The sequence below is a fragment of the Carassius auratus genome, chromosome 12 (genome assembly GCF_003368295.1).
Source record: "Carassius auratus strain Wakin chromosome 12, ASM336829v1, whole genome shotgun sequence".
Classification (NCBI taxonomy): domain Eukaryota; kingdom Metazoa; phylum Chordata; class Actinopteri; order Cypriniformes; family Cyprinidae; genus Carassius; species Carassius auratus.
The window spans coordinates 6,753,315-6,766,362 of record NC_039254.1 but is presented as its reverse complement, the minus strand read 5'-3'; the positions used below and the strand labels follow the sequence as shown (position 1 = coordinate 6,766,362).

General features: G+C 36.1%; 1 protein-coding gene across 4 annotated transcripts; it reads right to left on the bottom strand.

Moving 5' to 3' along the window:
* Positions 1 to 995: 995 nt before the first annotated feature.
* Positions 996 to 10,703, bottom strand: LOC113111638 (tudor and KH domain-containing protein-like). 4 transcript variants are annotated; one of them, XM_026276589.1, is made up of 15 exons: positions 10,582 to 10,703; positions 8,509 to 8,666; positions 8,248 to 8,339; positions 7,411 to 7,603; positions 7,120 to 7,259; positions 6,736 to 7,042; positions 5,811 to 5,977; positions 5,551 to 5,726; positions 5,329 to 5,393; positions 5,088 to 5,239; positions 4,623 to 4,736; positions 4,487 to 4,541; positions 2,390 to 3,388; positions 1,706 to 1,794; positions 996 to 1,584 (listed from the first exon to the last, which is right to left on the bottom strand). In XM_026276589.1, exons 2-14 carry the CDS (start codon positions 8,633 to 8,635, stop codon positions 1,739 to 1,741), a joined length of 2,643 nt encoding a protein of 880 aa, XP_026132374.1. In that variant the 5' UTR covers positions 8,636 to 8,666; positions 10,582 to 10,703; the 3' UTR covers positions 996 to 1,584; positions 1,706 to 1,738. The 4 variants fall into 4 exon arrangements, with proteins under 4 accessions (XP_026132374.1, XP_026132373.1, XP_026132375.1 ...); XM_026276588.1 differs by lacking the exon at positions 10,582 to 10,703 and adding an exon at positions 10,433 to 10,554; XM_026276590.1 differs by lacking the exons at positions 2,390 to 3,388; positions 10,582 to 10,703 and adding an exon at positions 10,433 to 10,546.
* Between the last annotated feature and the right edge of the window lie 2,345 nt (positions 10,704 to 13,048).

Genomic DNA, 13,048 nt, shown 5'->3' with positions numbered 1-13,048 from the left:
CGTGCGCATGGATACAATGATTGACATGGATATTAGCCAATCACGGATCACCTGGTCTGCATCTTTTACACCATATAAGGAAAAAGGAAATTTGCAATCTTTTCAGGTGTGATGTTGTAGCCCTATTATAATGTAAATAATAAATAAAATAACAAAATAAAAAAATTATAAACCGTATGCCATTTTATACCTTTACAAATCTGTTAGCCTACGTTTGAGTCGTAGGAGTTTTGGGCAGAAACATGTTTTTAAATATTAGTTTTTAGCAGGCTAAAATAAATTCTGACATTTATGTAATAATTACTATAAAATTGTGAAATCACACAAATAGATTTCAAATGGATTTGAATTCAGCCGCTGAGGTTGATGATCAACATTTTCTGAAGTTTAAGAATTTAATTTCTACAATCATTTATTGAAAAAGGGGAAAAAAGGGACTCTTATATTTCAAAAAAATAACTTAAGTTTTTTATCGTATATATTTTTATTTTACAACAGAGACACAAACAAAATATTTACAACTTATTTACGGTAATTTTCTATTGATGCACTGGCTCACATTTACATCAAAATGTATTGTTTCTCTTAGCCTAACTACACTTCATAACATTAATACTTTTATTTTACTCTAAAGCAGCATATAATTGTTGATCATCTTGTTGATCAAAATCGTCAATAATCTTACATATAGTGGACTGCTTTATTTTATAGATTAAGCATTACATTTTTCCATTTAATTATTTGCTTCTCACAATTGCATTGTTTAGACTATGCTTTCTTAAAATATAATAGAAGAGATATCTTGATCCATTTTCATGTTTTTCATCATAGCTGTTAGCTCCTGGTTATTTAAATTACTTTCACCTAACATCTTGCATATTTTATAACAACCTTAGAATTATTCTATCATTTAAAAAAATAAATGTGCGCATTTATTACATCCACTTTCTCCACAGAACAATGATCCAAAACCCATCACAGGACTGCGTTTCCTCTGCTTGCTCAAAACCCAGAATGGGGTATAATAATACTCTTTATTTGATTTTATACACATACATACTGCAGCATTCAATGTAATAAAACTCAATTCACAACATAAATATTTTTTGACAGAAAATGAGAAACAGTTCAAACAGTACAAAAAAAAAAAAAAAATAACCCATCGACATAAACTGAACCATCATATCACTGGAAAACACAAAACAAAGAAACTTTGGTGCTACACTGCAACAATAAGGTTCCTAACCAACTCAATCATGAGTTCCCTGAGCTCTGCTCTTCAACTGTCTTTCATCTGTTCTTCAGACGATCAATAAAATGCAAAGAATGACTGATGTAACCTATTATACATAAATGAGTTGAACACAATGAGAACAAGTGTAAACAGTATAAAAATTAACCATCAAATGTCTTCCAGATGTCCCAAAATGTTCAGACAAGATATGAACTGTGGAAACCATTCCTTATATGAGAGAACTTATGCAGTAAATACAGGCGGTCTGAGCAGGGGGCATAGTCAAGTAAGGCTCTTTCTCAGAGACCGGAATCATGTGCAGAATGCTAAATGAGGATAACAACTGGTCTCTGGGGAGGAGAGGACAATAAAGACAGAGTGACATCATTAAATCAATCATCTGGTCTTAAATGGGATATTATATACACGAGCATCGAAACAATATATGAGATTATACTGATGTTTGCTTACCAGTATCAAGGCATACATGTCTTTGGTCTATTGTCAGTTGAATTCCTCATCAATGGTGTCATCCACACTTCCAGAAATTGAGGCAACTTCTGAAAAATGAAAAAACTGATATATGTACACATCTCATAAAGGAGATCATTTTAATGTGCTGCCCACTTTATGAAAATGACAAATTTGCCTTTACATAAACAAAAACCAAAACCTAGGGGAAAAATTAATGAAATGCTGTTGATAAAAATAATTGTTTGCTAAAATCAATACTTTTCATTAATCGAAAAGCTAAAATAAAAATTAGATAAAATATAAAATGAAAAAAAAAATCTGAAATTGAATGACACTTGAGATAAGACAAGTAATAAGAAGCAAAATCAAAAGATAGGAGGAAATGAAGAGGAAAAAAAAACTATAAAGAGCATTTTTTTTTTAAGATGTGAATGTTGTGCATGGGTGAAGCTAGTCTAATAGTTAAAAGGTTCCAGAATTTGGGGGCGTAATTATATAAATTTACTTCAGCTTAAATGAGCACCAGTAATAAAAAGGCAAGCAGCTCTCCTTAATGCTCAAAACCACGTGTAAAGTATAAAAATGCAGCAAGGTGTATTAAAGCCCTTTAGTGAAAACCAGTCACATCCCACAGTGATCCAATGTGCTCCAGTGTTAAGTTACAGTATATAGAAGTTACACCTCTTGTTGAATTGTCTTCACCACCGTTGCACTTTTCAGTTCTGAAATCCATCTTCTTTAGTCCCTCAAGATCTTTTCCTCTTTCTTCAGTTGCACTTCCTGCTTCATTATGCAGCATTTCTTCACTCAAGCTTGACGTCTGGCATTTCACATCACTTTTTAGTGGGTGTGGTTCATCTAAATTTCCCACTTTAAAGGGCTCATGTTTATACTCTTCAGAAGTGTTACTTAAGTTGCTTTCACAGCTGCTACTGTCACTCAGCGTGATGACCTCTGGATTTGCACGTGGATGAGTCTGATTAGCTGGTCTGAGTGACATTCCAGCATCTGATGAATCTGAACTCAGCTCGATCACAGAGCCCGAGGAAGCAGTGGTCCCATCACAAGATTCTGTCAAATAAGACGAAGACGTAGTGGAAGACTGAGGCATGGTGGTGCTGAGAGACAATTCAGAGGAGTCTCTAGAGGAACTGAGGTAATACCACACTCCTCTGATGCCGTCACTGCTCGCAGTATTTTCACTGAAACGGTCCACCGCGCAAGAGGAGCCCGTCTGATCTGATACAGACGATGAGGTCTTATTTTTCATGTTGTAACAGTGAGTCCCAAGGAAAACGTCATCATTAAGAGTGAAGGAATCCAGCGTAGATGTCACAGCCTCCACACAGGATGGAGATTGAAATGTAGATGAGATTTCCTGCACTGATGGCTCGTGTAATGGTGATGCAGGGGTTAAGTTATTCGATTGGATTGGTGGGTCTAGCGCGGAGGAAGACGACTCAAGTATTTGGCTGACCAGATCACTCAGGTTCTGAGATGGAGTGGAGTGGATTAAGGAAGAGGAAGACATGAGTCCAAAACACAGGCTCTGGTCCACGTCGGCTCGCTCCATCTCTAAAGAGCTTGTGAAAGATGAAGACCATTCCATCTGCCTGCATACCCATGGATATTCTGAACCTCCGAATACGTCCCCCCGAGGACTGGTTAAACTCTGCTGAACTGAAAAACTGCTTTTCAAACGTTTGGGGTTGGTAAGATTGTGTATTTATAAAAAAATAAAAATAAAAACCCATTTAAAAAAAAATTTAGTTAAATAATTTTTATAGCAAAACTGAATTCAATTAATAAAAAAAGTTTGAAGAAGTGCATTTATTTGAAACATTTTGTAACAAAATAAATGATTTTTTTTCTTTTATTGTCATTTTAAAAAGTACTGGTTGAAGGACCTGCCACAAGAGGGCACACTATCAAAACAATAACAAATCGCGTAGTTTGATGATGCTAAGGCGCATGTAATGATGGGATTTGTCATCTTCTACCCAACCGCTGACGGCAATCAATCAGATGGAAAAATAAATCATGGATTTAACGCAAGTTCAACAATTTGCGCGAGTAGATGACATACAAAGTCAATGCAAAGATGCGATCAGACTATGGATCAGACGCATACTCGCGCAGGGCTAGAGACGCGATGCCCCGCGTTTTGAGTCTATGCCCCAAAATACTAATCTTGTTGATCGTTATAATAGCATACGTTTTCTGTAAATATAGGAATCAAAACAACACACCTGTCGAGTAAAACAAGCGAGATCAGAATCTCTTTCTAGTTTAAGTTTGTGGCGAAGCTACTTCCACATTTGTCCATGACACTGTTGTCATGTGGTTTCTACGTCAGTTAAGGCGGTAACAAAGGGTAACTAATGTCATTGACAGGCGACTGCACTGCCCCGTGTCACTGTTTAGAATGGTAATTTTCTCATGATTTACAAGTAGTTGAAAACATTAGAGACATTGTTAGTATCAGCTGGACAAAATATATAAACACTGGCCCAGTGGTTTTTGGATATTTTACTGCAAATCTTACAAATTGTACCTTTAAATCAATTTAAAATGTATCCTTGCCAAATAAAAATGTAAAATAAAAATATTACTAACCCCAAGGTATTGAACAGCAGTGTATGTAGCAGAATGCAAGCATGTACTGATGCATACAGATTTTAAAGACAGTTTTTTTTTAAATTATAAATTGCATGAACAATGAAGCTGCCCATGGAAGTTTAAGTGTATCAATTCAATTCTTAATTTCAGAAAACGTACCTGATAAACTGATGCAGGACATACTGAGTTCTGATGTTGCTCCAGTCATGTCGTCCTGCAAAAAACATTAGCATTGATTCTCTCAGTGCTGCTTCCACCTGCAATACACTGTAAACACAATCCATATGTATCTTACCAGCATCTTCTGCAGTGATCTGTTCTCATCCCAGTCTCCCCTCATCCCAGTCCCTTCATCCTCACAGCTCACAGCATGACCGAGACGAATCAACTCTTTACCGAGATCCAGAGCCTGAGACAGAGATCCCAGACCACAGAGGATTAAAACAAAAGTTTCACAATTTCAAAAAAGAAATGTGAATGTTGCCTGTCAGTGCCAACCTAACAGAAGAATATAAATAATACCAAAACACTGTTTCAGAAGAGGTTACCTATGAGTTGTGAATTCCTGTACCTCAAACAGTACAACATTGTGCTAAAAACACCTAAGGCCATGGGTTTGATACCCTGAGAATTAACTGATAAAATAGTCACCTAATTACAAAATTTAAATGTAATATATTGTATTATAAAATACTCCAGCCAGTTTAAAGTGCCTTTCAACATCAGAATTTATGCCACAGCTGTGATGTTGACCTCTAACCTTTCCCTGGCTGTTGTCATAGAGTTTAACGTTGGGCCAGGATGAGATCTCAGAATGAGAGTAACTGTACAATTTGGCCAGTAAAGGTTTCCATTCAGCACAGTATGTCATGCGCTCAAAGTCATCCAGGGCTGCCTCCGTCCAAACCTCTCCTAAAAAAAACAAAGTACCAAAAGATAAACATTTTTTTTATTTCACTCTGTGGATAACACCTAAATTTCACCTGAAGAGCACCCTTTACCTGCGGGACGAACCCCTGCTAAACTGCACTCAATGGCTTGAAAGGGCAGGCTCAGGAAGTCACTTCTAAACACCACAAAATAACACACACCATCAGAAAGAGTACTGTATACACACCACTCCCAAAATGCATCTGCAGTTATTCATAGAAGGTAAAACACAATAATCAAGAGCCCAGTAAGCAGATAAATAGCTGATTCTGCGTTCTCCATCTCTTATTTACCTCATGCTTCGTAAATGTTCCCGTGGAAGCTCCCCATTGTCTCCAAAGTCCACGTAATACAAATCCACCAGGCCAGAGCCCAGAATTCCCAACACTCGAGCACGATTCCACGTGCCATGGTCCCTGTATGGAGCAGCCACTATATCTCCAACAATAATGGTTTCCACTCTGTGCTCCTGTGGTAGATGTATGATATAGTAGAAAATCACTCATTTCTCAGGGTCATGGATCCTACATCAAGTGGGGTCAGGCAAACTTACTTGTGAGGTATCGCTGTTGAAGAAACGGCTCATTTCGGCCGTCAGTTTATCCAGCTGTAGAGATCGGACCCCCAGAATCTGAATCCAAAAGTGTTGAGGATTTTCAGACGCAGACACATACACCTCTAGATGCTCATCGGGCTGGAAGCTCAGGTCTGGACTAGGAACTGGTAAGAAAAGACCAATTATTACTACTATAGGGGTCTAAATAGGATTCCTCAGTGGGGCTGAACAATTCAAGGAGTGAGTATAGAGAAAAAAAAAAAAAAAAAAAAAAAAATTATAATTATATATTATATATATATATATGCAATTTTTCAAATACAAATTCAGAAAAGTTGTAAGTATTTAATATAAAAATATAATATTGCTCCAGGTTTGTAGGGCTGCACAATTTGGCCCCCAAAAAATCAAATTGATTATATCTTAATACGAGGTTGATTATTATATTAAAAACTTTTTAAAATACAACTATAATACCGTTATATTTATAATATTAATATAGCTATATAATTAATAAACTAATAATTACATACCAAGTAATAATAGAAATACTAATTTTGTATTGCTAAAAAAAAAAAAAAAAAAACAAACAAAAAGAAAAAGCATTCAAATAATACAACTGTAAAATTACAAAACTCAATTTTCAAATTTTAAGCCATCAAGCTTTGACCCCTCTCCCCTTCTCTTTCAAAGCTTTTTATTTTAATTTTGATAAATGATACCTTTTTCCTTAGTAAATAGAAGAAAAAAAAATTAAGAAATAGGTAAAAAAAAAAAAAAAAAAAAAAAAGGGTAAATGGTAAAAACCCAACATTAAATTCTAATAATAACTACAATAGTATCTTAATAATGAGGAAAAATCTCATTTTTGGCAATTCCTTTAATTCACTGGCCTTGTGAAGGTAGGACTGAAAAATCTTACTTTCAAATTTGGAGATCTCCAAAGGCGACACTGGAGAGAGAATCTCCTCCTCCTCTGATTTAAGGGAGTTTTCAGCAGTATCGCTGTTGTCTGTGAAGCCGTTGACCGTCACAGGCCCCTCTTGTTTCAGCTCAGTCAATGGGGAAGGGAAATCTTTTCCATTATGCTTTAATAATTCATTCTCCAGTCCTTGAGCCTTGTTGAACTGCTCTGTTTCCGGCAGTTTCCTCTTCTGACGCAGGGCAGAAGCCTGACTTATTCGCTTTCGTACAGTTTCATTCTCTATGACCTTCTCCATGATCATTTCCTGGGAGGAAAAACCCATCAAACACTGGGTCTGACTCACTACATGGGTGCATAAAATCTGTGTGTGAAAAATCTCACTTTAGCACTTTGAATCTCCTTGCGTGTGCCAGTAATCGTGATCTTGCCCTTCTCCTCCAAGCTGTGTCCACGATCTTTGGAGCAGTTGACCCTGGCCCCTGAGACTCGGTTTATGAACTTCAAAGTCTCACCACCACGACCTGAAGCAAGCAACATTTCAAACATTTTACACAAGATTATACGTTGACAGAATGAAGCGAAACACAAATTCTCTAAAAAAAAAAACAAAAAAAAAAAACAAAAAAAAACACAACAACAGGCACTTTTACTTGAAGTAAACTGAACGCCAACCTATAATTCGTCCAAATGCCGTCTGAGGTACGTCGATGACATCGGTGATGACCTCACAGTCGGTGGCCAGTTTCTCCAGAGCACACTGCGCCACAAGAATCTGCTCCGGTGAGCCCTGAATCAGGAAATTCACCAGGCTCTGCTCTTCAGTGTTTGGCAGCACATTTATCTGGGCACCAGACTTCTGATTCACCTACACAAACGGGAGAGTTACAAATTGTATACCTTTTTCATCAAATATGTTTTTTGGTTTGTTTCTCTAGAATGTTTTAAGCATCATAATTGTTAAATAATGTTTTGCAATCAAATTAAATCCTTTATATTCATATTAGTAGACACTTATCTAAAGCAACAAATGAGGAACACACTCATAGTATACACATATATACTCGATGTTGAAAAGTTTGGAGTAAATAACATTTTTTCAAAATAAATTACTACTTTTATTTAGCAGGTATGCATTAAATTGATCAAAAGTGACAGTGAAACTATATTTTAAAATACCTTTTACTTTTTTAATTCAAAGAATCCTGAAATAAAAACTAAAAACAAACCAGCACCCCAACTCTATATTAGAGTATATTAGAATGATTCAAAGCTGCTGAGAAATCTGCTTTATCACAATAAGATTATAATTTAAAATATATTAAAAAAGAAAGCTATTTTAAATGAATAATTTCCCAAAATTACAACTGATTAAATAAACGCAGCATTGGTGAGCCTAAGAGATTCTTGCAAAAATATATTTTAAATCCTACAGGCCCCAAACTTTCAAACGGTATGTTGCATATACAGTATAGTTCTAGTACCATGCATTAATACAGAACAAACACTCACTAGGTCTAGAAAGGTGCTCTGATATCTTGCAATAGATCGGTACACGTCAAGGGGAACAGATATTCTGGACTCCTCTTTGCTCTGGCATTGCACTACAGAATTAAACAATGGAATAAAGAATAAATCAACACTATAATCACTTTTATACTTACAAAACAATATCATTGAGCATCCGTGAGTGGAACATGTATGGCACATGGCAATTAATCAAATCGTTATATATAAAAAAAAAAAAGCAGCTTGCTAGAGTTCACAACTTACCACTGCTGCTTTGAATGTGACGGTAAACAAGGTATCCCACCGTGGCCCCCACAGAAAGGCCGGCAGCCAAAGCTACTTTCTTCCCAGAGCTCAGGCTCTTCCACGGTCCATCTTTCACCGCGGCCATCACTTGGGTCGGACCAACCGGTAAACTCCACCTAGAGATGCAGAATGAGCTGTAAGGTGCATGAACAGAGCAACACCCGAAAAGTCCTAGTCCGCACCATGTACGATTTTACATGGGCTTTCTTAGTAGCGCCATGCAACACGAATGAATGGTTGATGACAACGGCAAAGATGGGTCCTCTGGTTGTCTTTCAATCCCAGAACAACGGCTGCAGAACTTTAATCAAAAGTTACTACTGGAGCACTCATTTATGAGATTAGTTCTAGCTAGCCTAATTTTTGAAGTTGGCTAAATAAGGAGAACAAAGATCACATTTAACAAACACAACTCTATAATTGGATTTAGGACATCATACAGGCTGTGGAAACCTTTCTGGAACACATCAGAGCTTTCAAACATGACAATTAACACCAGTGTCATGGTTTTATTTAATGAGATTTTAAAGTTCAAGCACACAGCAAAGCAGAGGACTGGACAAAGCTCCAATAATGACATTTTTGTCTTCTAATTTCCCTGACCCAATGAAACCTCAAAATCAAATGATTTGCATTTGCAGGAGGTATTTCTGCAAAAACTGCATCAGCTGAAGGATAAAGCAGAGCTTCAGCGCATTATTGATGCATTAAGCGGTTGAAGTCCATCTTGCAGACACACACAGGAGCAACACCATGCAGAATGATTCTCACTGTGAAAACAGGCCAGTGGGGCTGTAGCTCAGAAACACACGGGGTTGAGGGACATCCACGTCCATCTCGGACCTCAAACCTCCTGTGCTGCCTCTCTTCAGCAGGAGGAAGAGGCAAAAGAGTGAAATATAAATTTAATACAAACACCAGCTAAAGACACCATCCCGTCAGGAGCTCCTCAACTGGGGAACTAATAAATAACCCTAACAAGCACATGCACCATTAATACACCAATTATTTTATTTGCTATCGAAATATAGCAAATTCATATTGAAAGTCATTTCACATTTCATTTGAAAACTTACATTTTGAAAAGTTGACAACTAACCTTAAGTGACTAAAATCTGAAGAAGAAACGTTGACTGAAACCTTAAATGCAAACTGAAAATATAAACTATAAAAGGTCCTTTAAAAATGTAAACTAATGCTATATTATATGAACAATACTAAAATAACACTGCATGCAACCTAATCTGATGGATTTATGAGGTATTGTTTTGCATTTGAAAAGATGAACATCTGCTGCACATGTGGCAGAGCAAACAAAAGTGTTGGTAGCCATATCAAATCATTAGACTAAAAGTTTCTTGAACAGCAAAAAAAACGAATTTATTATGAAGAAAGTTTTTATAATCCACAAATATTCTTTGTCAAGTGGTTCTCTCATAATAACCATTTTTTAACCAATTTAATCAGATTATCGATCAGCAAATTTGGGTGGATCAGCAGGATCATTAGCCATAGGCCAAACCAGATTTTATTTGAATGCAGGTCTGCTTCACTTTACTGCTTTCTCTCTGCAAACCTGAGCAAATATAAACAAGACTGCATTCACGTGCATCAGTAACATCTAACGTTACCTCTCCTAGGTTTTTTTTTTTTTCCTCATTGAAGCTGTAGTTTGTATCACTGCACCGTTATCAGATACACATGAACATAAAAACAGGACCTGTTGTGCATTAAGATCATGCACGTGAATATGCGTGTGCAATTGTTAATGCAGCGTCTGTTAGCGCGTGATGGATGTCAAGTCACAGGGTGCGGTGCATTTCTCGCCTTCCCAAACAATCAATCCCGCGTTTTAAAGCCCTAAATTGTTTTAAAAACTTACATATATCAATAGGTTTGTTTGGCTGGGTCATGCCATTGAAACATATACAGCAAGCCGTTTGGGTTTTCAAACTGCATCTTCCTCGGACGCCTAATGCACAAACACCAGAACCAGATAAAGCACTAATACAGATATTCCGATATATTTACCTCTAAAACTGTATAAAATGTGAAGAAACCCAAGTAGAGAGAGTCCTTCAAATGATCTTATGACACCCTTCAGCGTGCTGCTGCTGATCCACCGGCGCTGGCGTGCTTGATTCTGTAGTACGCAGTCTTACGCACACTTAACCTTTCAACTGTGATTGGTCAACATCCCGCTTGTCAACCATTAGAACCAATCACAACCTCTTTAGGTGCAGACAACCCCCCACTATTGGACGATTAAAGCAACACACTGTGGGCGTAATAATTTCTTACAATGTTGATGGCATAATCAAGTCTTGATTTGTTAAATCCAATCACGGAATGTGATTTTTGTGTTTATAAAATGGAATACGTAACAGACTGTGAAATATAAAATATCTGAACTATTTTAAAGAACATTAGTTTTGCCTATGTCTCTGAAATAAATATTGTGGCTTATCATGGACTCGTGTTTTGGCCAGAAGCATTAGTTTAGTGTTAAAATGCTTTATTTATGGATTTATTTCTTACAAACATGTAGCTTTTAATTTCACAAGACGTTTACTTAAATCGTGTGGATTATGAAGTAATGTGTTTAACTCTCATTCTGATGACACCCGTTCACTCCAGATGATTCATTGGTGAGCAGATGATGTAACGCTAAATTACTTCTTCAAATGTGATCCAATGAAGCAACAAGTTAATTTACATTTTTGATGGCCTGAATTTACATTTTTGGCAAATGATGGTTTGTGTGTTAACTATTCCTTCAAATATTGCAGTAGACTACACAACAACTGCAGACTAAAATATCATAAGAAACTGTCTTAATGAAAGAGCACATCTTTTTTGAAATAAACATATTTATTAGCATAACATTGGTCACAAATAATCTCTGGGGAAGGGGAGAAATCAATGTTAAAGACATCTTAAAAAATACAAACTGTACAACATTTATAAATCTTATGAACATTCATAAACAGCAAATGTATTGGGTCAATCAGTGTAGGTTGTAGCCCAGGCAAGTATTTTGCAGAGAGGTTCTGTACAGCCCCCTTAAATGGCCTTGATTCACACTCCTGGTTTAAAGATTACAGATTGTCTGACTGATGGAAAAACATCAGCAACATTTTAATCCATGCATGAATGAGTCAACACATTCAATGTTTTTATGGTTTTTATCATGCATACATTAGGAAATAAGAGAATAGAGAAGATTTCAAAAATAATTAACAAAAATTTACTGTAAAAAAAAAAAAAAAAAACACTTCTCCCAAAACATGTTTCCTGTTACCACCATTTGTACATAACAGAAGATCAGTATTCGTAAAAATTTCCCCCTATACGGATATGCTATTTTACAATTTTCTTAATTGTACGTTTTTTTATACAACTGATTTAGCACCAATTAAAAATTAACAATTCCATTTACTTATTAATTTCTCTGTTAAGTCTGTATTTGGGCGGCTTAGTTACACAGCAGTGATTCTGAATGAAAACCTCGAACAACAGTTATGTAATGGGGCAGTACATTAACCTCTAAACACATCATAAGACCCGCCTTCTTGTGGATTGAGAAGGAGAAGTAGATGAAAGCATGTGACATGCATTTCAAAAATGCACTATGAACACTTATGAACATTCAGTGCCTATGACAATCTATAGATGCATTATGGAAAAGGCTGTTAGGTTGCAATAATTTGCTGTTAAGGTGTACAGGCCTGTGTAATCATTTCAAAATAAATATCAACGTGAGATTAGGAGTTACAAATTTGTGATTTAAACGAGTATAACATTGAGACAGGAACAAAAAGGCAGGAAATCAATAAATTAAGACATCTTGCAGTAGTTCATTACATTGAAAATGGGATAGATAGTGGATTATTGGAAGAACAAGTATATTTAGAAAAAAATAACTGGGTTCTTGAGTCTAGGTTCTATTTTTAAAATCTAGCACTTTATACAGGTCTAGCACCAACTTAAAGGGACAGTTCACCTAAAAATGAAAAATCAAACTGATTTATTCACCCTCATATCATTCTAAACCTGAATGAACTTCACTATATGGGTACAAACAATTATCACATTCTACTAAATATCTCCTTTTATGCTCTGCAGATTAAATAAAGTCACATTAAGGGTGTGTTGATGACAATTGCCATTTTATGGTGGACTATCCCTTTAAATTCTCCTTTTATTAAGTCTAGGGTAAGTCAGAGGTTTCAGGCTATATGTTAGTGATTTGCACTACTATTGGAAAAAAAGAATGCTGGTAATTTGGATATTAGCTGGTCACTATCAGAAATTACATCTGAATGTATTTTTAAATAAGCACATCTGGTGACACTGTAATTGAGCCCCTTATACTCCATAGCTGCAGTCCAACTAAATTAGAATAATAATAAAACCTATTAAAACACAACGTTGCCTAAATTATGTTAGCAATCAGCTAGAGGTAGAACAGAATAAAAGTTCAATATGCCTCTTTACC

Excerpts from the sequence above, each read along its gene's own strand:
- LOC113111638 (XM_026276588.1), bottom strand. Across the intron at positions 8,340-8,508 it reads TCACATTCAAAGCAGCAGTG|TGCAATGCCAGAGCAAAGAG; the intron begins GTAAGTTGTGAA and ends TTAATTCTGTAG. Across the intron at positions 5,240-5,328 it reads AGCAGGGGTTCGTCCCGCAG|GAGAGGTTTGGACGGAGGCA; the intron begins GTAAAGGGTGCT and ends TGTTTTTTTTAG.